The sequence below is a fragment of the Triturus cristatus genome, chromosome 5_1 (assembly GCF_964204655.1).
Source record: "Triturus cristatus chromosome 5_1, aTriCri1.1, whole genome shotgun sequence".
NCBI classification, from domain to species: Eukaryota; Metazoa; Chordata; class Amphibia; order Caudata; family Salamandridae; genus Triturus; species Triturus cristatus.
This window is the reverse complement of record NC_140587.1, coordinates 486,961,204-486,988,049: the sequence shown is the minus strand read 5'-3', so window position 1 is coordinate 486,988,049 and position 26,846 is coordinate 486,961,204. Positions and strand designations below refer to the sequence as shown.

The following is a 26,846-nucleotide window of genomic DNA, read 5'->3' as shown; positions in this document are numbered from 1 at the left end:
ACACCAAAAAGTATTCATCTTCCTGTTTTATCACAAGCGTTTTTAAAAACTTTTATTTTCTCTCTCCTGCCGTGCCAAAATCAATTTGGCCATTGCGGAACAAAAGTCTAAACCCACAAAACTCCCAGAGACATTGTTGAGTTGAGGAAGTGTTGTGTTAGTATATCTTTCAAAATAAAAAGGCATCCAAAACATTCATCCTGATGATAGTACAATAAATCTTGAGTCACAATGTACATGTGGCACCTATGGAATCGAATGAATAATGGCAAAATTTAATTGAGAAGACTTCTGATCTAAGAGAAAACAGAAATTGAATTGGAGTCTATCCCGACCCTTAAAACAGCATATCTCATGGTTCCATTACTGTGATACTTAAGTTTCATCGGCAAAAAAACAATGTATCCAGTGACAGTCAAAGTATGGAATCTTCATATGTAGGGGAAAATAAAGTGTACTGTTTATGAATAGCAAGTTTAGTCCCAAGCTCTTGTAAACAGTAGAGAAAGAGTTTTAGAGAGGTTTCTGGTTTGGGAGATCATTTCAAACCTCCTCTCATTCAAGTACCTCCCTCAGCTGAGAAAACAATGTGACACTTGCAACTAAATAGAGGAAATGTTCCTCTATGCACTTGTGGATAAGTAAGATGAACAGAATTCCAAACAATTAACAGAAGACCCAGTCTGTATTGAGGGACATGCTGAACCAGATTTGATAATGGTTGCAAATGCCAGGAGGCGACCTATTAATCTAAGAGGGTCAGAGAGGAATGGAAAGAGATTTGACACCGTAGAAAGCAGAATCCAGAAGGTGGATGATCACGTCATATTGTCAGTTCAAATGTTTTAGCAACAGATTTGCCCATCAGCTGTAGACCAATCTGTAAAAATTAATACAACTCCTTCCAGAGAAATACCAGGAAAAGGATAACCTGATAGCCCAACAGCGGAAGGTGATGGTGTTGTAGCATTATTCTGGGCCCAACTTTATTTATTTGATATTATAATTCATCTACTAATTTTCTTAACCTCTTGCTACCTGCTACAACTACTTAGTCCTCCGATTGATCTTGTTCTGTGCTGATAGGGACTGCAATATTCGGAGGATGGACAATTATCCTACGAGGACTAGGAATGGGATAATTGTCATCAGTTCTCTTTTCTCTAACTGTCAAGAATTTGACTGAAACCTCCTAATAATTCAAACCCCATAGATTTTCCCTCAAAGAAATAACGAGGCTGAATCAGCAGAATTTAGTTACAATTTCCAAGTTTAGTTCTCAAGAATTTGGATAAGGAACGTTAGCATTTAAAATAATGAGTTCATACAACCCTAATGTCAAATTAGTAAAGGATTTAATAAATTAATACCACACCTCAGAGATTCAATGAACTTAAAGAATATTCAGGGAGATATCTACCTCAGCTGACGCAAATTTAGACTCAACCCAACGGTTTGAGTTGATAAGAAATAATGAATCGGAGGAGCCTTATACAGACCCTTTAGAAAGTTCAGAAAAATTCCAAATAACCAGTTCTGGTTTTGTCGAGATTGCAACAACAAAGTCACAGCAGCATAAAGTGAACCCTTCAGCCGAAGAGGCTCAATACTGCTCTAGCACACCAGTCGTTAGCAAATTGCACAGTTGCGTCATAAGTAGCCGCAGTCCTCAAATGTCCAGAATCAAGCCATCTCCAAATCAAGGATATGGGTGCTGCTGCCTTTGTCCAAAAATCTGACCAATTATACTTCATAGTTTCCGGGGTGTCACCCACTAGCATCACCAGAAATGTCGAATCACTCAGTCCTATTGGATAATTTATATGAGAAGGATGATGTAGTAGGGAAGAGGATACAATCCAGAAAATTAAGTAAATCAATTACATAGTCTCCTTAAGTCATGAAGGCATAGGACATGTTGAACAATGGGATATTTCAGGAGAAGTAATGCTAAAGTTTGACTATATGCTTTCCAAAGCAGCTGTTTTAGGATGTTGCAGAATTGTTACAATTGTGCTGTTCTTTCCAAAGGGTGTCAAAAAGAAACAGTTATTTGTTCAAATACTAATGGTAAGTTTGCTGAGTATTCCCATACGCCTCGGAATATTCAGTTCATAATTGCTTTAGGGAAAGGCTAAGTAGAAAAAACAATGAGGCCTATGTGAAATGCAGCGAATACACGTCAATTATGTTGAATAGTAAATTACACATTAATAAAGAGACTATCATACTCAATACATAGGAAACCACATTCATAAACCTTTCCTAACTAGTCCTAATTATTTCCTGTAAGTATAAGGTACTCTTAAATGTTTTGCAAGTATCACCATTGCACGTATAGAAATATAGTTACTAAGCTAGTCGTATAAGTGTTATTTAGTGATTACATATATAAATTACACGTTAGAGAGAGTTTCACGAAGACATTTGTAACCAAAACCGTTTAGGACCTACTTTTCTTTTGTCATTTTCGGTGCACACATTGCAACATGCAATAACGGTTTCATACCCTTTCACAAGTAACTTTGGTCTCCTACATATTAAGTTTCTTTCTTTCATTTAATATATTCATAATAAGAATTAACACGTTAATGCTTGTTAAAAATCATCATCTATTGAAATTAAGCACATAACATCTCTAAACTTATTCTCCCATCTGCATGCTTTTACGATGCAGTATCTGATATCATTTTCAGAAACATGAAACTAAGCACGTTTGTCATGATTTGCATTCAATGTTCTCATAATCTCTTTTTTGTCATGAAAATTGATAGGTGCAATCTCTGCTCCATCAATGTCAAAATCATGGATTAAAGTTTGAGATTGATTAAAGGACACACATGTGCAGAAGCTGCAAACGTCCATCTCCTCAGTAACTGCTCATTTCTCAAGTGTTTCGTCAACATTGTAACAGAGCAGCCGTTAACATGGCAACGCTTGCAAACCCCACAAATGGGGAGATAGTTAAACGTATATAAGAGGTCAGACCTCAAATGCAAATTTCCAACAAAGCAAAGACCATGTTTAATAGCTCCCCCTCCCGAGCACATCAATCAACATTATTTGCTGTGTCAAAGTCAAGCAATCGCATATCAAGACCATCTATGACAAACACCACAGTTTTTCCAGCATTTGATCTTTCATAGATTGACATCTTGAATTAGGCTGGGAAACCCGGGTAGTCAATGGTAACACACCAGTTTTCTAATACTGCAACTAATATTGAAAACAACAGTAGACTACCAGTAGCCCCCCCACCTCATTTTGGCACTGAGTCAGGTCCAGTTTGGTGAGGTCTGAAGGGACCAGGACCCATCTGGAACGGCTAGCAGCACCAGGACTGCCTGTGCCACCTTACTGCAGGGACTTCGGGGTGAGGCGGGTCCTGCAGCGAGACTTGATGAGATGAGATCAATCAATCATTCAGATCAACATGTGGCTGGAGGGAAAGCACGAAGTGGACGGTGTTGTGAGGGCTGACCCAGACCCAGGAAGCATACTGAGACAGCACACTAGGCGCAGGGCACTGCTCGTGGTAGAGCTCCCTCTGAACTAGGTCTCTCCTCTGTGCTAGACTGCTCATACTTGGGGCCTGGTGGGTACAGCACAATAGACCGCTTTATCTAAAGCAGTTTCTGGCACAGCAGACTTGTGTGCAGGTTCCCTATTGGACCCAAGTGAAGCTTGATCATGGGACGCACAGGGGCAGCATTACCCCAGCAGCTGAGGGATCAGAGTGGCAGCATCATGGATCACCATAAACAGGACTTGCCACAGGATACCTCATCGTCCGTGGCACATACAGATCTCGAGCAGGACAAAATACTAGAAGCTTTTGCAGACACCAGGCAAGCTCTACGTACCAGAGTCAATAGACTTGGTTTTACTGCGTGAGGACCAATGAAAATTGGCTGATCGCATCACCCACGCTGAAAATGAGATTATGAAGATTTGCTCGATCATGAAAGATCTGGCGGGACAGGTTCACTCTCTCACCACTTGGGTCCAGGAACGAGAAGCGAGAGCAGAGGACACTGAAGGATGTTCACGCCGAAATAATATCCGCATACTAGGCATCCTGAAGGTAGCAGAAGGCACTGATATTGTAAAGTTCTTTGAAACCAGGAGGTGGCACCGGGGCCAATTGCCCCCACACTTTCTAGTAGAACGTGCCCATCACGTCCCACAACAACGACCACTAGCAGGGGCAACCCCCAGGCCTGTAGTGTCCCGCATAATGAACTACAGAGACCAGGAAGCCCTGTTGCAACCGGCCAGGGCGATCACCTCACTTCATTATTAAAATGCACAGGTGTTCATCTTCCTGGACTATACTATGTCAGTGCAAAACCAGTGGGCTTCATTCCTGGGGGTCAAATGCAGATGAGGCAGATTGGCCTTTGCTATTTGCTGCTTTTCCCAGCAAAACTTAGTCACTGTCAGAAACACAAGTTATTTCTTCACAGAGCCAGCGGATGCTTGGGACTGTGTAGAGCAGCGCCGGTATGAGTCCTCTGCTCCTCATCAACATGCCGGCAGCGCACAGCTCAGACCCCATGCCACAGGAAATGAAAGGCTTGCAATGTGTATGGTGCTGAGATCCAATGGGCATCTACCCTGAAACAAGCTAAGAAGGAGCAGGTCCAGGCACTGAGGATGATAGTGGCATTAAGGGCGGTTTGTTGTTCTCCACCTACCCACACTACCGAAGATGGTATGCCCGACATCAAATCCTCCCACACCACCAGCAGGACGGCCTCTGTGGTTTTAAGTGACACCACAAACAGCAGAAGAGATCCTGTGATGGACACCAAGAGACAACGGCACAGTTCACCACAGAGGGCTTGTTCGTGAAAGCAGCACTCCTTGAATTTTGCAGCTCTGGCTGAGAAGTAGTGGGTCTACCCAACAGACTTGAGTATAAGCACAACTCGCACACAGTCCAGATGCAGAGAGGACAAATGACAAGCTGGCTAGCCCCTTTGCCTAGCTCCTAGGCGATAATGGTGCACTCTAGTGCACATTCAGAAGCACCTCGTCCATGGGTGAGTTTCTTAAGTGTTTTGGGCAATCACATGCTCGAGGTTTGCCCTGGGTTGTTCTACTGTTACAGTTTGCAGTGTCATGTGGCGTGCTATCGTATTCTTTTCATGAAATGTAACTCCTGTATTTGGCTGTGCAATTGCAGTCATGTGGTCTGAGGTTCTCTCGGGGGCCTACCCTTATATTGAAACAGCGGGATGAACAAAGTTGCCATAATCATGTGGAATGTCTGTGACAGGGACATCGCACGAAAGAGGCATGCAGTTCAGCAATGCCTCAAAAGGAGCAGCGCGCATATTGCTTTATTACAAGAATCCCATGTTGCAGGAGGAGAGGACAGTCGCTTACGAAAGTGCTGGCGAGGGCCATGTTTTTTTACCACTTTTTCTGGATTTGCCTGCGGAGCTCTGGTCTAGTCTGGGGCCGGCGGGAGTCCCCTTCCCAGCATATAGGAGCAGAGATTGACCCAGGGGGCTTGTGTGTGTTAGTCAAGGAAGAATTGCATGTGAGGAATTGCCTGTTAGGAAGTGTATACATCCCCAAGATGGTGCAACCAGCCTTTTTTACACAAGCTAATATTAGATAGTGGGGGAAACGCAGCCCTGATACTTCTGGGCTTGCCAGTATCCTTTGATACGGCTAATCATGGGCTGCTGCGGCAGCGACTGACTTGTATTGGGATCAGAGGAAAAGCGATGTCCCTGTTGGGCTCCTTCCTGTCGGAACGATCTCAGGAGGTGGCTCTGGGTAACATTGTATCAGCTCCCTTTACGCTACCCTGTGGAGTCCTGCAGGGCTAGTCTCTGAGCCCAACCCATTTTAATCTTTGTCACCCCCAGACTAGTAAGACACTATGGATTTACCCCAGTGTCATATGTAGACGACACTCAGATCATCGCCTCGGTAAGCAACCCAGCCAGTCAGAGAGCAACTAGGTTCCACGATTGTCTGAGCCACGTCGCCAACTGGATGTCAGATAACTGCCTGAAGTTAAACTCAGCTAAGACTGAGGTTTTGACTGAGGAACAATCCAACTTTTTGGACAGAAAGCTGGTGGCCAGTCCACTGGGCGGCCTGCCCAATCCTCTGCTTAAAGCCAAAAATCTTGGAGTAAGTTTTGACACCAAGTTGTCATTTGAGGCACAAATCAATTCAACCTCCTCAGCATGCTTTTTCATCTTGAAAATGCTGAGGAAAATCCTTCCGTCAATACCCATAGACTTAAGAAAGACGATGATAACAGTGCTGATAGCTTCAAGACTGGACTACTGTAATGCCCTCTTTTACAGCGCCCCAAAGCGTAGCATCAATAAACTACAGATGTTACAGAATGCGGCAGCTAGAGTTTTGCTGGGCATCTCCAAATTTGATTCAGTCTCCTTGTCCTTGGCCCGACTCCCCTGCCTACATGTAGCTAAGAGGATTTAATTTAAATCTCTGTGCATTGCATTTAAATCCCTCAGTAACAGGGGCCAACCCAACTGGCAACATTTTTAAAACCCTATACACCTGCCAGAGCCCTCAGATCCACCAACCTGGGAAATCTACTTGTTCCTAGAGTCAACAGGGTCTAATGGGGCGGCAAGAGCTTTACGGCTACAACTGCCAGCCTATGAAACTCTCTACCCATCATGCCGAAAAAAGAGCCCAGTCTTTTCAAATTTACGAAAGGCCTTAAAACGTGGTTGTTCTCAGCATAACTCTACCTTAGTGTCCGCCCGAGTAACATATACCAAAGGCAGCGCCTATACAGCTCAGGGTATTTGTTGCGCTTTATAAATCACTCATCATCATCATCTACTGACAATACTCACTAAATGGGCCCACATTCCATGGATTCTCGGTGGAAACTTCAATTGTGTGCTTAATCGCACCTGAATCATTCGCACCCACCGCTTCCAACCTTCCCAGTGGTGACGACTGCAGCTCACCTTTCCAAGTGGCTCCAACACTGGTCTTTGTTCGACTGCTGGAGATCGCTCCACCCAGACTCTAGGGATTTCTGTTCTTATCTAGGCGCCAGGAAACCCTTTTTAGGTAGCTGTTGCGCCCTATAAATTAAATAAATAAATAAATAAAATCTCCTCCCCCATATGATCTGCATGTCTGACTGGACCAGATACTCTGTGACCCAGCCATTGGGCTTCTGGTAACAGGCTTTCTGAGCTGAGACCAATGACTCTGTTCCGATGCCTGTCTGTCCGAAAACTAGGGCACATCTACTTCTAATGTAATAGTCTGGGAAGCAGTGAAGGTTGTTCCTAGGAGCCTTTGTATTTATGCAATTGTAGAGGTGAGGGCGGACCAACAGAAATACCTGGTCTGTTTTGAGATGGCATTGAGCAGACTGGTGGTTAAAGCTTGGCCTGACTGCATGAAATGGGGTGCCTTAACAGAAGCGCTGGGAAGGCACCCCAACTAATTAAACAGCTACTCTGAGTGGAGCTCAGACCTCCTGTACGCCTTTATGACCATCTGACTCCTGCCCAGAGTTCTCAAGAAGATCAGGAACGACTGGACCCAAGGCATCCTTGTGGCTCCGGACTGGGCTCGGAGAGTTTGGTTTCCCTATCTGTTGATCATGGCCATCGATCCTCTGATCAGGCTGCCCTTTCGGGAGGATCCCCTGTTGTATCAGGTGAGGGTTCTCCACCTGAACCTGTCAACGCTCCGCTGCCTTGCATGGAGATTGAGCAGGAACAATTGGCAGCTTTCGACCTTCCGCACAGAGTCTGCAATATTATTCTGGCAGCTATCTAGGCATCTGTCCACTAAAACGGTATACTCCTGCCATTTGGGCAAGTTTGTGGCATGGTGTGCAGACAAGCAGGTTGACTCCCCTTTCTGCTTCCCTTTCTCAAGTTCTTCTGTTTATTCTTTCCCTTGCCCCGTAGGGCTCTGCGCTTGGCACCTTAAAGGGTTATCTTTGTTTTCTCAGCCTTTCTGAGGTTGCCTGACCAGCCATCCCTCTTCAAATCCCCTAGTGTACATAGGTTCTGGAAAGGTTTGCAACTTATGTTTCCTCCTTCCCCCTTCTTCATGACTCAGTGAGGCTTTAACCTAGTCCTGATGTGTGCTCCCTGTGAGAAGTTGGCCTGGTATATGCTGTCCACTAATTAAAGCGGGAACCCTGTACCAGTCCAAACAACCCTTATGGTGATTAGGTCAAAGATAACCTTTAAAGAAAGCTCTCCTAGTGGTAGCTATGGAGAGCAGCCTTCAGGCTAAGTCTTGAAGGAGTGTTAAGCAGCTTGTTTTACCAGAATGCAACCTTACAGTATTTGTTAAAAGAAAGGGAAACCACACAGTAGTTATACAAATTTGTATTTATTATATATATAACACTCTCTAGTATCCACTACACGAGGATAGAACACAAATCAAATAATACAGTTGCAAAGAATCAAAAGTAAGTTGCACAATACACCGTGGGCTCCAGGGGGAGACCAAACCATATACTAAATAAGGAATTTAGGAGGTTGGAGAGCCACCCTACCCGTGGATACCTTTGTACCAGAGTTATCTATCACAGAGGAGCCAGGTGCATAGGCACGAAGTGGCGTCGGAAACCCACGTCGTTCTCTATGGATGTCGACAAAGAAATGCTGCTGCTGGAAGTAAGACAAGTGTCCGGTGGAATCCAAACGTGGATTCTAGATGAGAAGAACCTGAAAGCAGAGGGGACAGAGTCTGGGTCACTTGGGAGTAACCAGGGGCTCGGTAGACGAATGCCCACTGATGTCGTGTGCTTCAAGTGTGTCGACTGGGATCTTGACTCTTCAGCTGCGCGGACCAGAAGACTTCTAGGATGACCAGAAGCCGGATACGAGCTGTCCCAGGATGTTGAGTGCTGAGGGGTCGGTGTCCGGCGAGAGCACCAACAAGTCTTGGCAGCGGCAAGCAACGCAGAAGGTCAAATTCGGTGTCAGCCCAGCAAGGACCAGGAGACTCACCACAGCAAGGGGAGTCAGGGCAGGCCTGGAGCAACCAGGGTAGCCCAAATAAAGCAAAGTTGACCCTCAAGTGGACCCCCAGGCCGGAGGCACAGGATTGGCAAGGGGACTCCAGGTGGTTTCACAGGATACCAGCTAGCAGGGCACAGAGTGCAAGGGTGCCGGAGTCCTTCTCAGAAAAGATACGAGGGGTCAGGGCTTCAAATGGCCCAATGCACGGAATTGTTGCACGACAACAAGCATGTGCAGCTGCAAATGGACGCGGTGCACAGTGGTTCGGGTTATGCTGTCCTCACAAGGGATATCTGCCTCCAACTCGGTAAGAAGGCAGCTCGACCTCTGAGACCTTCAGAAACCCACCTCCTGTCCGCAGGAGCTCAGGATCAGCAAACCGGTCAGATGCGTTACGGTGCTTGCGTTTGCAAGGGAGTGAATCCTTCGCTCCAAGGGAGATTCTTCTGTTGTCTTGGAGGTCCACAGGGTCCTGCACGGAGCCTGTACGGATCACGGACACTGGCGAGACTGGGGACGGCAAGGGAAGACTAAGTTGAGCCCAAGGGAGGTCCAGCTGGTCCAGACGGTCGAAGTGTAGTGGTATCTTCTTGTAGAATCTTGTCCACGGAAAATCTAATGTCCTGTAGCAAGGTAACCGATTTTATACCCACGGGAGAGGGTTGGACAGACCCTAGGGACCCTCCTAGGGGAGGGACAGGACAGGGGGGAGGCTACTCCCATGTCCTCTGTCCAGTTTCGCGCCAGAGCAGGAGCAAATGGCTCCCAGGACTGGTTTGAGCTGGACTGTGCACAGGGTCACCAAATGTGCCCCTGAGCCAGACTTTCTGGCACTGTGACAGTGCACCCACTCAGCCCCAATACAATAAATCCTGTCTGGAAGGTGGTAACGCCTCCCCGTGACAGGATGCCTATTGTGCTGCCTTCCCCTGCCCGAGCTTGGCTCAGCAGCAGGAGGGCAGACTCGTATCTGTGGCTGGCAGAATCCATTTTGTGCTGTAAGTCTTGAGAAAGTTGGTACCGTTAGACTTGGGTACCCCCGGAACCTCGGTTCTGAGGGGAGGAATCCTACCTCCCACACCAGCTACTGGTGTGGAGGTATGATACCAAGTTGTTTGACACCAAACACAACAAACCTCGTTGAAGTCGTATTCGGGATAGCATTTACCGCGAGGTTATAATGCACGTCTACATATATGTCTGGTAGTATCACATACAGCCCGGGAGAATGGTGTCCGTAGGCTGCGGAAGGGCCCTACTCATGCAGGAGCACCCTCTCACAAAGAACCTAGCACCCTGCCTTCAGGATTGTTAAGACCTGCTATAGGGATGACTTATTAGGTTATAATTGTAGTGATGTATATAGATATAGTGAACCTATATCTAAAGTAAGTGGTGCAAGCGCAATCTTACACAGGCTGCAGTTGCAGACCTGAGGTTCCATTTTGCATGGCCTCTCATGGGTGGCATAAATCATGCTTCAGCCCATGGGAGGCCTCTGGGTACATGTGTACCATATACTAGGGACTGATCAGGGTGCCCCAGTATCCAATCTGGAGTTGTACCAAAGTACATACACAACCAATTTAGGGAGAAAGCAGATAAACTGGGGTCCTGATTAGCAGGATCCCAGTCAGAATAGGCAAAAACCAGCAAAACACCAGGAAAAAAGTGGGGGTAACCATGCAGTCAGATCCTACCTTCCTACACTCCCTTTGAGCCCTTGCACAACTGTCCTCTCAGGCTCCTTACCATCAAGACTGCCTTCCTGGTGTTAATAACTTCTGCAAGAGGGTCAGTGAGCTTCAGGCTTTGTCATCCAAGCTTCCATATCTTAACCTCTATCCACACAAGTCGGTTCTATGAACAAGAGCTTCCTTTCTACCCTAAAGTAGTCATCCTTTTCATATAGGCAACTCGGTCACTCTGCCTTCTTTTTACGCTCCGCCACATCCCTTTAAGGAGGCGGAGAAACTTCACGGTCTGGACCTAAAAAAGCATTGTCATTCTACCTTGACCTCACAAGAGTGTTCCAGGTGGATGTCCACCTTTCCGTGGGGTATGTCAGAGCAAAGAAGATCTCCCAATGGTTTGTGCTCCGCATTAAAATCTGCTACACGTGGACAGTGTTGCCGGCGGGTTTGCGTTCTCGTTCCACTAAAGCCAAGACTGCTAACACTGCCATAGAAAGTGGAATCCCAGTCCTAGAAATCTGCCAGACAGCAAAATGGTCTTCCTTGCGTGTGTTCACAAAACATTACTGCCTGGACTGTCAGGTCCCTCTGGACAGTCACTTTGCCCATTCGGTCCTGCAGGAAGTTTTGGTATGAAATTGTTTCACAGACCCACCTCCAGGGAGGTACTGCTTTGGTATTTATTCTGAGTTAAGGTATCTGTGGCTAGAAGTCTCTAATAGATGGACAAGGTACTTACTTTCTGTAACATCTTTTCTGGTAGACTCTGTTAGCCACAGATTCCTCATCGACTCACCCTTCCTCTCCGCTCTGCAAACTGATTTCTAGGGACAGGGCTTTCCTCTTGTAAGGCTCTAGTTTTCCACACCAGTGGTCACTTTTCTTCGTGGCTCTGCACTTCTGGCGTGGAAAGTCACAAAAAGTAACTGTTGTCAGTGTGATAAGGTGGGGCCTATATAGGCACTGCGTACCTCACATCCAGCAAGGACAAGGCGATGCAAAGCCAATCGGATACTGACATCTAGCCGCAGATTCCTTAACTTAGAATTATCCCCAAGCATCAGACTGGATCTAGATTTTTTTTTTGCAGCTGTACCTCTGTGCGCCGGGGGACGGCGCCACATGACCCTGCCCTGACGTCGTCCATGGACGTGACGTTAGCGAGGTCATATAAGTCCCTCCTGGCGCGCTGACGTCAGTTTTCCTTCTTTTCCACGTACAACGCGGATCCGGAGTAAGCGGTTCCTCTGGCCTGTTTTCAGGCCCATTTTGACGCTTTGCGTCTGGAACAGTGTGTGATGCCTTCAGGCTTTAAAACGTGTGCCTCCTGTTCGCGGCAAATGTCTGCGACGGACCCACACCTTATCTGCATGTGGTGTCTGGGCGAACACCATAACTCAACGGATTGCGACGCCTGCCAACAACTCAAGCCGAAGTCCCGGCGAGAGCGCCAGGTGAAACTACTTTTGGCTCGCCTGTCCTGGTCGGAGTCGTCACAGCCTCCTCCTTCCTCTTTGGCAGCAGGTTCCAGTGGCGGAGGGTTCCGTTTGCAGCGTCGGTCGCCGTCTGGTTCCCGTGTGCGTCGCTCGCCCATTCCTGGTAAGTCCAGGAATCAAGATGTTATTTTCCTTCTTCCACCCCTCTAGCCTTGACAGGAGGAGGCGGCCCATCAATTTAGATGTAGTATCCAAAATAGTTCTTTGGATTATCCTTATTTCCTTTTAATTGGTACAATCACACCTGTTGACCACGACGGAGGGAGTGGGGGGGGGGGGGGGGGGCGGATCTGCCAGAGCTATACTATTCATTACGTTCGTCAGGAGCGGTGCCCATAAATCTAGATTTTCTTGGAAGAAATCAATTGGGACTCAATCTGGTCCTGGAGCTCTTCCCCTACTGCAAGATTCTAATCCTACCTTAAGTTCGTTAAGTGAGAATACAAGGGGGGCATTAGACTTTTGCTCTACAGTCATGGAAGGGATTGGGGAATTAGATTTTAAAGCAAAGAAGTTTTCAAAATGGGAGACTCATGTTTCCTCATCCACATTTGTGTCTATGGTGGGGTCACTATGATTTTTAAAATATGGTGCATTTACGAGCTTCCAAAAATCTTGGCTATTTCCTGTGCTAGCCACATTATCAAGATGTACCCATAAGTCCTCCTTAATGGCCCTTTCTCTATTTTTCCGTGCCAGTTTGTACGAGGCCCGTAATGTCTATCTCTTCTGGAATTCTAGGCTTAGTTTTCAATGCTTTAGAGCATGGTGAATCAAACCAGCCCCTATCCTTTTCTTTAATCAACCTTTTTGTGCCAGTAAGGGCCAATTTTATATTCGCTAAAATATCACAAAAAGCCAGCACCACTCCCCCTGCATCAGCCTCTTGGTCTAGGCACAGTAATAAATTATCTTGTGTTTTTGTTATAACATCTGAGCTCGTCTTTAATCTATCGATGTTTTCAGGTGGAAACCATTCTTTCTTGCCACTATTGGAATTCCAACTTGCTTGTGGTCGTGTGTGTCCCATATAGATACTTCATCTCCATAGATAAAATAGAATGATCGCTAAAAGTTGTAAAACAGTTTCCTACCTGGAAACCCTTAATCTGAGGGGGGTTGTTAAAAGTATGTAGTCAATCGTTGACTCCTGACCATTTCGGTGAAAAGTACCCCTTGAGTTTTCTGTGGCAAGATCTGTATCACAAACTACTTCCATATTTAGGGAGGCTATCCTCCTGTTTAGGGTGTCCATACTCGTTATGAGTAAAATGATATATAGGGTTGCCCTCCATATCCTCTAGTCCACAGACAGGGAGTGTTTTGTGATCGCATGGGTGTATATTAAAGTCGCCCATCCAAATAAAATTGGCATTGACACCCTTGAGATGCTGTACAATATTTTCTATTGCCTTGAAGACCTCGCCCACGATTAGATGCATGTTTGGGCCAAATCTATTATTGTAATAGTGTACTAATAACCATATCCCTTCCTTTTGTATCTCCAATGTTAGGATGTGAAAATATGGGTTTATTCAATCACAAGTTTTCAAGTAACTTTTAAGTCATTTCTAATTAGTGTCAAAATGCCTCCCTTTGCCCTCCCCGAAATTGATGGTATGGCTTTGGTCTGGAAGGAGTGATAGCCGTTGATGTACACTGGCCCCACAGCCCACGTTTCCTGAAAACATACTATTTTGTGCTCTTGCCTTACACACAGCCAATTGATACCGCACAATTTGGAGACAATACCAGTCACGTTCCATGAAGCTAGTATTAAAACAGCTTTTTTGATCCCCTTTTGTCTTGTTAATATCTGTAGTCTATCATCAGTAATGGGGGCCGGGATTGGCTGGCTCTCACTACTCTGTGTTTTGGTTGCACTGGCTGTAGTCAATCGCAAGCATCTTGGTCAGAGAGGGGTGCAAATCTGTTTTCTAGTCTCAAATCTGTTAATCTGGTAGTCCCCCATGAGCCCCCCCCCCCCCCCGTATCCGACTCTCCATATATTGGGGGCAGCTTCCTGTTACTTGTCGGAAGAGTGGTCTGTAGAAGAAACCCAGTGGTAGCACAGTAATATTGGAGTTTCTATCAAAGTCATTGCCCAAGTTGTCCAAAAGGAATCTGACGATGAAACCATTATTAAAATTTAAGATCACACAATCTCCCCCATTTCTTTTTTTCTTTTTTATTTATTTTCAGTTTAAAAAAAATACAACAACGAGACTCAGCATTGCAGTATCACATTATACGTTACACACATATCCAGTATATGATCATCCGCATCAATTGGTGAATTTACAAAAGACCAATGAACAACTTCAAACATATAAATTCCCCATGCTTGCTTATTCAATATAGGTGGATTGAAGATGACCCAGCATGTTATGCTGATCACCCACAGAGAGTCGAGTGCAGCTTGACCTGCAAGGCAAGTATGGGTGTCCCTCTGTTGCGAACAATCTAACTTAGTGTTTGTGAGGGTGAACCATTAATACCACTAGCAGATGTGAGCTGGTAGTTATTATACAATTCCCAAACGTTTTTGGGCCTGTTGCGTGGAGGTGAAAGCTCGCTAAAGATCTCCATCTGCGTACTGCAGAATGTCATGTCTTTCCATTGTGCGAGCGTAGGGAGCGGACCACGAAACCAATTAATAGCAAGCTTACGCTTGGCCATCAGCATTCCCATGTCCACCAGCTGACGAACCCCGTTTTGAATTAAATTAGAGAAACCCAACAGTGCTAGCGTTGGGTCTGGATCAAGGGACAGTTTTGTGATCAGACCGACTTCCTTGAAGACTGAGACCTAGAAGGCCAAGCCAGATGGAGGAAGTCAGTCAACCCTGCCTGACATCGATCACAATACGCAGTCTCCCGCAAACCGTACCTGTGTAGCCTCTCTGGTGTGTAGTATATCCTATTTAGGTATTTGAAGTGTACCAGGCAATGCCGGCCACTAAGTGAGATCCGCTTTGTGCTGGAGCAGCAAAAGGACCACATAATGTCCGCTATTTCTATGTTCAAGTCCCTTTGCCATGCTAAGTGTGCTTTGGTATAGTGGTTAGCTCTATATGACATGGATGAGTTGTAAATGGCCGCTACTATGCGCTTTGGGGATTTTGCTCGTATAGTGAGTGTCAAACCTGCTAGTTCGGGTGGTTCTAGGTAATCGTCCCCAACAGCTCTTTCAGTGCATGTCGTGTTCTGTGAAATTGGAATCTCGTCAACATAGTAAGTTCCGATTCATTGGTATCAAACTCCTCCCACCCTTTAGCAATCCCACCGTCAAACAACTCCTCCACAGCGCGTATACCCAAAGCATGAAGTGCTTGTGTGACCCCTTTCTCTTTGCAGGGGGGCAACCATGTACACTATTCTAATAAAGCCGATGGGGAATACAGTATTGCACCAGCCTGTAATTGCAGTAGGTAGTGCCAGGCGTGTGTTGTGGCATTCATAAAATCTAATATGCAGGTCCTACTATCTGCAGCCTGAAACAAAAGAGCAGGGAGTGGGGCCGCCACCTCCGACTCTATGTGTATGTGTGATATATCTGGGGAGCCATGCATCCAATAATATGCATGTGAACACTGTGCGGCTCTGTAATATAAATTAAAATCCGGCGCGCCAAGTCCACCCATATAATATGGAAGTACCAATATCTGCCACTTTGCGCGCTGCTGCTTACCCGCCCACGCTAGTCTAACCATCAATGAGGTGAGACGGTCAAAGAAGGCTTGTGGTAGAACCATGGGAATATTAATAAACAAGAACAGAAGTCGGTGCAGCACCACCATTTTCATGATGGATCTTCTACCAAGAAGGGATAGCGGGAACTTTATCCACTTCTCAACATCATCTTCCAGCTTGCTAAAAGCCGCTCCGCAATTTTCCTTAAATACCGTGTCAGAGTCAGTGTGTATTTTAATACCCAAATATCTAACCGCGTCTGTGGTCCATTGCAGAGGGTAGTCAAGCTTCAAAACGAGGGGTATTCGGCGTGAGAGGAAAGATGATCGACTTTGGCCAATTAACGTGCAAACCCGAAAGCCCACCAAATCGCACCACCTCCCGTAGAACAGCCGAGAGGTTAGATTCCAGGTGTCTGATGTATAGGAGTGTATCATCAGCATATGTGGATACTATAATTTTGTAGCGTGGGAAGCTTATACCTCGATTTTGATGATATTCCTGCAGCGTACAGGTCAGGGGCTCTGCCACTAAAGCATAGAGCAATGGAGATAATTGGCAGCCCTGCCTCGTCCCCCGGGTTATGCAAATGGAGTCTGTCACTATATTGCCTATTTTTATGCGGGCAGTGGGTTTGCTGTAAAGTGTACCCACTAGTTGTAGAAAGACTGGGCTCACTCCCGTCCTAGTCAAAACGTGCTTCATGAACGGCCACTCTACAGAATCAAATGCATTCTCTATATCTAAGAAGACTGCCACAGCGGGCGTTTCCGGTCTGATATGTTGTAAGGCACCAAAGACAGTGCGTATGTTGTAAGGCACCAAAGACCGTGCATATGTTGTAAGTTAAATTTCTGCCAGGAACAAACCCCGCTTGTTCCGGATCCATTAAGTTTGGGACCAGGGGGGACCAGCCTGTTTGCAAGGATCTTTGCGAAAATCTTTGTGTCTAAATTAAGCATAGACAAAGGACGATACGATGCACAGTCCTCCGAGGATTTTCCAGGCTTGAGAAGTGCTACTATTACTGCCTCGGACATGGATGGTGGCATATGTTCCGTAACACACATCGGCAAAGAGCGTGGTCAACTGTGGGAGTAATAAATCTATGAATGCCCTGTAGAATGCGACCGTGAGTTCATCGGACCTCGGAGCGCTCCCCGCCCTCATGCTAGTTAAGGCGAGAATAATTTTGTCCTTCTCTATGGGCCTCATGAGGAATTCCCTATGTGTGTTAGTGAGCCATGGGAGTCGTATGTATGACAGGTAATCAATGATCTCTTCATCAGTCGCAGTGTTTCTGGAGGCATATAGCTTGGAGTAATATTGTCAATCTATCAGCCACATCTGTGACTTCAGTTAAAAGCTCGCTCTCAGTGGACCTGACCCACACCGTATTCAGCGTTTTTCTGCGTTTCTTGAGTAGTTGCGCTAAAGCCGGGCCGCTCGCTCTCACCATACGCCCTGGAAGTGGCATATTTACCAAGGTTCTTGATCTCTTCGTCAGCCGCTGTGTTGTATTCACCTAGTAACTCTTCAAGTGTCCCCCTATCTGGGCTGTCCATATCGTCAGCAACCGCCGCTCAAGGATCTTAATTTTCCCCTCCAAGTCTGTAAGACGATTACGTATGGAGCGGAGGACCCCTGAGTTCTTTGATATAGTGATCCCCCTGATATAAACTTTGAATGCTTCCCAGACAACTTGGTAGTCATCCACAGAACCCATATTCTTATCAAAGTCTCAATAGCCACAGCTAGTTCTTCCTTGAAGACAGCGTCTCGTAAGGAATAGGGAAGAAACCGCCATGTGAATGGGGGTATGCGTCTGCTAAGTGTGTCCAGCACCAATAGAATCGGCGAGTGGTCAAAGTGTACGTGGTAGCACCTGACATGATTGGACCCTGTCACAAAGTGGCCTAGCTGCAAACCAATAGTCGATTTGGGTGTGTAAATTATGATAGGCAGAATAGTGTGTATAGCCAACAGTGTTTGGGTATTTCAAACGCCACACATCAGTCAAGTCGAACCTAATCAGCATACATTCAATCTCTCTAGCTGCAGCAGTAGTATTTCTCTCAGGCCCCCCGATCTGTCCAGTGCAGGACTCCAAACTAGATCAAAGTCACCCCCCCACAGCTGGTGTCCCTCGCCATAGCAGCCCACCTTGTCCGCTAGCCTAGTAAAAAATTCTGGGCTATCAAAATTTGGGCCGTATATATTAACAACAAGTATGTCCATACCCTTCCTACAGCACCTAGTGATTGCGTATCTCCCGTCGGTATCAGTATCTCCCCCCATTTCTTTCTTTGTCGGCGATACCCAGGTAGCTCTTCTAGCCTTATCATTTGACTTTGCAGACTCCCATCCAGGCCCCACTCCCCCTTCAATTTTTGGACCACCCAATGCATAGCTTTGGTCATTAGTTGAGTTGATTCTACCTGGCCCTCCCGCAGTGGTGGCACGTTTCCCAATACCACCACCAGGGGAGGAGCCGCTGGGGGCAAAGGTAGAGTCTGAATTCTAGCCATTAATGGTCCATGGGCCAGTCTTTCATTGTTCCGGTTGACTCCTAGATTTCCCTTCCCTAGTGGTATTCTGCTTTGCCCAGTTGGTGCACTATTAATGTTATCCATTAATGTATTGATTTTATCAACTGCTTTGTTCAATTCTTTGGCACGTGATGGACTCGAATGGCTTTGGGCAACTTCACAAGATGTGTCGGCTGTCGTGATGTTATTCTCATCCGTACTGATTGCGGAATTAGTATCTGTGGGAAGTGCCAAACTTTGGGGTGCAGACATCATCCTTGTTGATTTTGTAGGTTTTGGATTGGGGGCTGTTATACTTGCCTCTTGAGTAGTTTGGGGTTCTCCATCTGACGTGGACATTGGCCTGTTCCTTACTATTAATGCCTCTTAGGCACGAAAATTAATCTTAGCCTGAGATTCAAGGCCATTTATTTTTTCTTCAATCCGGCTCAATCTCAGTGTAATGGGGCTTAACATGGTGGAGACCACGATTTCTAGCCTCTGCCACATAGCCTCATTCATAGCCGGGCAGGTGCAGGTGCAGGGTTAAGCATTTCATGATGGCTTGAATCAGCTGGATCTGGGTTCACCCCCCCCCCCCCCCCCCACCCTCTTGTATTCGGGCTTGAGGTCTTTGCAGGTTTCGGTCTCTGTGGGCCCCCCCACCCTCTTGTATTCGGGCTTGAGGTCTTTGCAGGTTTCGGTCTCTGTGGGCCCCCCCCCCCCCCCCTTCTCTTCACAGGGTCATGGGTGGGTCCCGTAGATTCTGTTAATACTGCTGCCCTGGTGGAGGCTCTTTGTGTAGTACAGATTAGCTCAGGCTCGTGAGATAACAATCCCATAAGTATCTCTTGGTCTGTATCTGCCTCTATTTCTATCGCCTTGTCTGGGCTCAGAGGTTGGTCGGGGTTATTGTGAGGTACCATGCCCCCCAAGGAGGATCTTCTATGAGAAACAGGCTCCAAAGATAGGCGTTGCTCCGTTCTTTCGATATTTTGTGCAAGTACAGAGGTTGCCCTGATTACGAATTGATCAAGTGTTCCCACAATACTTCCACTTGGTTGCGCACCCTTTCCCTCTCGCTTACTCATCTTCTTGCTGGCTGCCTGCTGCAGAGGTCTAGCGTGCAAGGGGGTCAGTGTCCCAGACGTATTAAAGTTAATAGTTAAGAACCATCCACTGTACCGTCTATTAGCGCAGATCTCAGGGCGGGGGGGCCTAGCCCAGTCTCCTCCGGGCTCCGATGGGCTTGGACGGGCCCGCCCTTGGCCTGAGCTTTGCTCGGGCGCGTCCCGCGCCCAGTGCCGGCGTGCTGTTTAACAAGCGAGACCGCGCGCTAGTGCTGCTGGTACCTGTGGTCCTTTGCTGGGGGAACTGCAGGCAAAACTGCGGAGTCCCAAAGAGCAGCTACTAGAGGTTTTTCCTTGTAACTAACTCTTTTCAGTGTGTTTCAACACGCTTCGTCCGAGGCTGCCACCCTGCCACCGGTGCATTGGGCGGGTTCTTGCTAAAGCGCTTGCAGCTACGTTGGTCTCGTGGCTCTTCCTTTATATATATATATATCTGCATGTTACTGCCCACTGGGTACCCTTTTTATACGCCTCCACCTATCTGGCGAGGTCTGGTCCTACATCCCTGTTTTTCGGGGCGCAGTTGGGTGCCTTGTACTCAGGTTTGCCATCGTTCTGCACGGCGGCACTTTCCTTTGCACGTTTTATAGTACACTTCGGTGCCTTTTCATGCTGCTTCGGCAACAACGGTTCCTATGGTTTCGCTCCCTGGCGTTAGCCTCCTCTTCTGGATGCTTTTCTTCTAGGGGGTCTTGGCTGGCCTGTTCATTGCCTATACAGTCCCTCTCTTCTGTGGGGGTGCATTTCTCCTCCCGGTCGGAGGTGGTGGTTCCGGGGATCTGATGTCATTCTCCACAGCTCTGTGTGCACTTATTCACAGTTCCTATAGGCACCTTCGGTGCCTCGGATGACACACCCTTCAGATGTGTCTTTCATCCTTCGGGTGTCACCCTTATCAGTGTCTGGTGGCCTGCGAGACAGTTCCTCTTCTGAGGTCGTCCCGGATGCTGCGCTCTGCATCTCTGTTTCCCTTTGGGTGCGTTCTTCCCCTTGGCCTTCCAGTTGCCTTGTTGGGTAGTCCCGTGCTCGTCTTAACTACATTTTCTTGTGACTGAGTTTTGCACTTAGCGTGTCTTATGTTTAACGCCTGTGCTTCTGGAACGTTGCTCAGTTCCTGCCTCTTGCCCTTCGTCTCCTGGCTGCTGCCTGTCCGGCCTCCCTTGCGTAGGCCCGCCGGGTAGGCTCTGATTCTGTCACTCCATATTGTCCTTTAGATTTTGGTTGGTGCCAACTTAGCGCACCATTGGGCTCTGGGAGTAGTTCTTCCTTCCTTAATTATGAACTCTCTCTTCCATTCTGGGATATGGCCTAGTGCCGTTATTCCACCCCGTATTCACACGGGTGTGGTCTCGCGCCCTTCGGGTCCTCTTGTGGTGCCTTTGGCTCCCATTGTCTTTTGCTCTTCCGAGCTGCTTGGTCTGCTGATTGGCTGCTCCGCCACAGCTTTCCTTATAGTTAGTCACCCTGTTGTCAGCTCAGTGCTCTCTGGCACTTTTTGTTGTTCTGTCGCAGACCCACCTCCCCCCTTGGGGTATGGCTGTGGTATCTATTCTAATTTAAGGAATCTACAGCTAGATGTCTATCAGATGTACGAGTTACTTACCTTCGGTAACGATGCATCTGGTAGAGACGTTGTCTAGCCGCAGGTTCCTTAAAGCCCACCCATCCTCCCCGTTCTGCGAGGACCTTTCCAGGTGGTGTTCTCCACCTTGCCTCCTTTCATTTGGCGCTTGTCTCCATCCAGGGTGCTCAAGTTGGTGCGAGCCTCTCAGACTTTGCCTTATGCAGGCTCCTCCCTCTGGGTGGCTTCTCTTGCAGTGGAGCGGTGCTTTTCGCTTCGCCTTCACAGGGGATTAATTTTTCCCTTTCTCTGTATTCCTCCACTCTGGTCCTTCCAGTGTGGGGTCTTCTACTAATCTTTCCCTCCCTCCCGCCTCCTCTTCGTTTTTTTTTTTTGTCTCATCTGCAGTCGCCTTCCTTGGGATCTGTTGGGCTGTGCCTCAGCCCTTAGATCTCTACAGGGGACAGCGCCATTCCTTGTAATGTCATCTCGCAGTGGATTGTTCTTCTTGTGCTCCACCCTTGTTGGCCGGCACAGTTCTGCATTGTAATGGCAGTCTTTCTGTTTTCTTTCGGGATATTCTTCCCTTGCTACTTAGCCTCTGGGGAGGGTCTCCGCTTCGCTTTGCGGGGTTGTTTCTCAGAGGGATACTCTGCCTTTACTTCTTGGTCTATTGGTATACAGTGTCTGACACTGTCCTTTATGGTGATGTTATGCATCATCTGATCTTTGTTTTACGTATTTTTCCTTCTTCGCACACTGTTCCCATACTTTCACAGTTGTGTTGGTGGTTCCGCGTTGTGCCGTGGAAAAGTTTCTCCGAAGAAAACTGACGTCAGTGCGCCAGGAGGGACTTATATGACCTCGCTGACGTCACGTCCGTGGACGACAGGGCGGGGTCATGTGGCGCTGTCCCCCGGCGCGCAGAGGTGCTGCTGCAAAAATAATTCCGGATCCAGTCTGACGCCTGGGGATAATTCTAAGTTAAGGAATCTGCTGCTAGACAACGTCTCTACCAGATACATAGTTACCGAAGGTAAGTAACTCGTACATCAACGCCACCTACCGGCGCTGAGAGGTATTGCTCATGAAAAAGTTTCCGGATCCAGTCTGATGCCTGGAGATAATTCTAAGGTAAAGAATATGCGACTAGATAGTCTCTACCAGATAGGGGCGTTCCCGAAGGTAAGTAACTTGTCCAACAGTTACATGTATTCATTAGGAGTTTCACACTAAATATGACATTAGGACAGGGAGTATCATTTTCAATCCATTAGAGTTTGACACTAAAAAAGGCAACAGAGTTCCACCTAAACGTGACTGTAAAATTCTTAGTTTTATTTGAAAAACACAAATAATTTGGCTGAGAAGCCAGTTAGTGGATGAGATGCCAAAATGTCTCAGTTACTGCATCAAAAGAAAAAAATATTTTAATAGTCAATGGCACAGCAAATAAAGGAATAGCATTGGGTAAAACCACTATCCCAAGATAGCTGATTGATTGCATATATAATGTTTCCCTGTCAGCTAATCTGCAGTTACATAAGCTTGCAGCTCCCTCAACTAGGCGGAGAACCACAATGAAAGCCTACATAGTGGATTTATATCAGCAGAGCAGCAATATGGAGATCTTTGAAAGCCTTTTACTACCACTACCGCAGCCAAAGGAATTACTGGGGGGTGACGCTAGAAAAAATTGTTGATTTGAACAGTCCTTACTGCTCCCAGATATTTACTACTTGGTACTTGGCAAGGATATCACAGCAGGAGTGTTAGACCTAGCACCATTGGCGTGGGTCTCCCTTCTATTTTTTGCTGTTGCCTCTGATGTTTTTGCTGGTTTTAGATGCTTTGGGCACTGTGCCACTGCTATTCAGTGCCACAGTGCAAGTGCTCCCTATGTTAAATTGATGTATGGATTAGTTACTCCATGATTGGCTTATTTGGTTTACCTGTCAGACCCTAGTACAGTGCACTGCGTGTGCCCAGTGTAAATCAAATGCTGCTGGTGGGCTTGCAGCACTGATTGTGCCACCCACCGGAGCAGCTTGTAAAGTGTCTCAGGCCTGCCATTTCAGAGCCTGAGTGCAGTCTGGTACTGCCATATTGACTTGGCAAGTGCACCCAGTTGCCAGTCCCCAAACCTTCCCTTTTCTACATGTTAGCCACCTCTAAGGTAGGCCCATGGGCAGGGTGCATTGTATTTAAAAGGTAGGGCATGCCCTGATGTGTGTGGCATGTCCTGATAGTGAATTGCAGCCATTTTCGTTTTTCACTATTGCAAGGCTACCTGTCCCCCTTAGGACAGAATGGGCAGTTTGATTAGAACATCTTATAATCCTAACTGACTCAGGGAACTAGGTAGAAATTAGAGTTTAGTATGCCTGATCTCAGAATGATAAAACACATCGTAGGTGAAGTTGGTTTTAACATTCTGTGTTTGAAAATACCACTTTTAGAAAGTAGGTATTTTCTTGCCTAACTATCCAAGCCTGCCTCTGCTAGGTTGTGTATTCCATGTCTGGTTTCAGAGTGACAGGGGCTGGGGGGCTCCAAGAGACGGGGTGAGTCATCACAAGGCTGAATAGACCTATCTGCATGTGGCATGGTGGGAGGAGTAGCACCTGGGCCTGAATAGGGCTGTGCCTGATTTCCACAATGCAGGCTCCACCTCCTGTGATGTCTGTTGAGCCTGGCCCACACTGTCTAAGGAAAGAAGGAGTCCTGTAAACAAAGTGCTCCAGGGCTGCACAGAACTGGTTTGGACTAGGTACAGACACTCTGCCTTCAGAGACAAAGGATTTTGGTGTATAAAAGGGTGGACCTAGACCCCAGAACTTTAGATCACTTCAGGGAATTAAGACAAACCTTTGCTGAGGAAAAGAACCAGGAAGCTGAAGGAGGAGACTACCCTTGTGCTGTGTGTTTGGGGGTTGGTCTGCAGTGGTTGCTTCATTGCCAAACAAAGGAGAAGAGGACTGAGTGTGCTATTAATCAACTTGCAGAAGATCTCCAAGGGCTTGAACTTGAGCTTGCCTGAAGTCTCAGGGATACAAGACTTCACCAACCAGCTCCCCTCTGAATTCCCTTGCTGGGAATTGAAGTGCCTGTTGTTGTGCTGGGCCTTCCGAGAGACTGCGTATCGCTGGGAGCTGGAAGCGCGACTCTACGGCGAGAAGCGTGTCGCCGCCGCAGCAGTTGCCCTCGCATCGCCAAGGAAGCATGCCGCCGCTGTCGCCAACGCATCGCCGAAGTGCGGCGTATCCCCGGAGAAGCGTGCTGCTGCCTCAGAGGACGCCGCCACATCACCGGAAAAGCGCGTCGCAGGGCCTGTCGCTGCTCCAAAGATCGAGTCGCCGCACGTCCGTCGGGCGTGCACGCATCGCATCACATTGTTGCATCATAACCAAGACCCCATTTTGTTGCATCGCACCAGAGAGAAGTATCGCATTGAGGTGCCATCGTGTTGCATCATACCGGAGAGCAGTAAGAAACAGACGCATCAACTCTCCTGAGTGTTAGGAACCGACTCATCACCTTCCCTGCGACCCTTTTGTTTGCTTTGCGTTATGCTTCCTAGGTACTTTGAGAGTAAAGTGTCGCATTTACAACTTGAGAGAACTGAGCTATTTTCTACTATTTTAGAGTCTATTTTTGAGTACAGTATTGTGGATTTTGTCGTTTGGTCTTGTGTTAAGTCTATATAAAAATACTTATTTTTATAATACAACCTGTGTGGTGTCCATCTGTAGTGTTGTCACTATTACTGTATGTGTTCAGAAATGCTTTACACACTGCCTCGGAGATAAGCCTGCCTGCTCGTGCCAAGCTACCATGGGGGTGAGCAGGGGTTATTTTAGGAGTGAAGCCCCTTACCCTGACTAGACGCAAGGGTCCCTATTTGGTCAAAGGTACCTACCTCTGCCAACTAGAGACCCCTAAATCTAACAATGAGAGATTGGTTGGGGCTGATAGGCCAGAACAGGGTTGACTTGCACAGTAGCGTCTCTTGTATGGGGTAGCGAGCCAACCAAACATCTCTTGAGGATGGAGAGCTAGGGAAACCATTGTGGACACCCCACCAATTTCATATCCTTGAAGTGGTACATCTAGCCAAACCTACACCACCAAGGGATCTGTTGCATCATTGCCTGACCGGCCATAAGTGGGGCTTACCTTTACAAAGAAACATAAAAGTAAGGGAAGCCTGTATGTAAATGGGCCATGACTAATGCTACTGCCATAGCATTGGGAGAAAGCACAGGAGGGCATCTAAATGATCGATTGCTCACCATAATAGCAATGTTCCCAATAAAACATTTGGTTACAAACATTTTCCTACTTGAGCTCTGGCGTTGCTTTTTTTTCAAGAGGATGACTAAAATGTCTAATAGCTAGGTTGGAGGCATGCAAGCAAGGTGCATATATTGGTACTAGGGATTACCTCATTTTGCGTTTGTATATAAGGTTTATATGGCATTTAAAATTCTTTCAGTGGAAACTGAGTATCCTGCTACAATGAATATCTTGCTCTACTTAAAATGAAATGGTCCAATAAATGCAACAATTCAGATTTAATAAAATACCCCTGTAAGTTGACGCCTTCCTGAAATAAATATTCAAAATGTCATTTCTTTCTTTAGATTAATGGCAGAATGGAGGTTTTCACGCGGAGTGGAGGAACAGACCAAAGCATTTCTTGATGGATTTAATGAAGTTGTCCCTCTTCAGTGGCTGCAATACTTTGATGAAAAGGAATTGGAGGTAAGACTTATTTTAACTTTTTTCTTTTTTTTAAAAATCATTATGTATGTTACTATATTATTTGATGAAAATGTCCAGCAGACCTTTCAACTTTTCAACTGCTCATAGGTGTTTAACTGGAAAAGTGGGCACATAATATGAATTCAGTGCATATATCTGTTGTGTGTTCCATTAAAAGGGTTCTTGCTTGTAATAATCTGGATGCACTCTGCTTAGCCTTTTGATCTTTTTCCCTCTCTGAAGTTTTAATTAATAAGTGCTAAGGAATCGCAGCTTAAAATTCAGGTCCATTAATATGATTTCATCTTCACCTTTACCATTATTACTTGAATTTATTGCTATGTGAAGACTCTTTATGATGGTTTAAGGGTTTTTCGATTATTTGCTTTATTAAAACAGCCCTATGCCTTCGTCATCAAGGGCCTGGGGCATTATGTAAGGAAATCTCTTTTTGTATGGTCGCCCCCAGATTTTTTGACTGATACTGCTGACTTTTTGACTCAAAGTGGACCGAAGCATGCTAAACAGACGCCAATGCCCTGACCCTTAAGTGTTTATGTCGAATTAGCATTATACGATATTGGTATAGGCTAACTTACTTATAAGCCACTAGGGAGCCCAGGGCAGTGGTGGCTGGTGACATTTGAAAGTGGTGTGGCGTAAACTTTGTTGGAGTGCACCGTAGCGAGCGAGCGCAGCATGTGCGACCAAACATCTTAAGAGGGTTTCAGGGGGTTCTCCCCCCGAGAAAATTTTGAAAAAAAGAGTAGTTAAATGGTGCATTTTCAAGCAAATTTGAGAAGCAAGAAGGTTAATAAAGCAATTGTGAAAGTACAGTTATTACATTAATAAAGGGTGTCTGTGGAGCGGCTCCAAGCGCAGTCAAGGGTCGTCATGAGAGAAAACTGGAGATATGGGCACCAATTTCTATAATAGCAGATTAAAGTGAGCTGTATACTGGACACAAGAGGTT

The 26,846-nt window shown here is 46.5% G+C and overlaps 1 protein-coding gene across 2 annotated transcripts in view; it reads left to right on the top strand.

Moving 5' to 3' along the window:
* WWP1 (WW domain containing E3 ubiquitin protein ligase 1) overlaps nt 1–26,846 on the top strand; it is an 850,740-nt gene that overhangs the window by 656,212 nt on the left and 167,682 nt on the right. For both annotated transcript variants that reach the window (XM_085605336.1, XM_085605333.1), the window contains exon 20: nt 25,753–25,873. In XM_085605336.1, the coding sequence (XP_085461462.1) occupies nt 25,753–25,873 (121 nt within the window). The remainder of the gene's footprint in view (nt 1–25,752; nt 25,874–26,846) is intronic.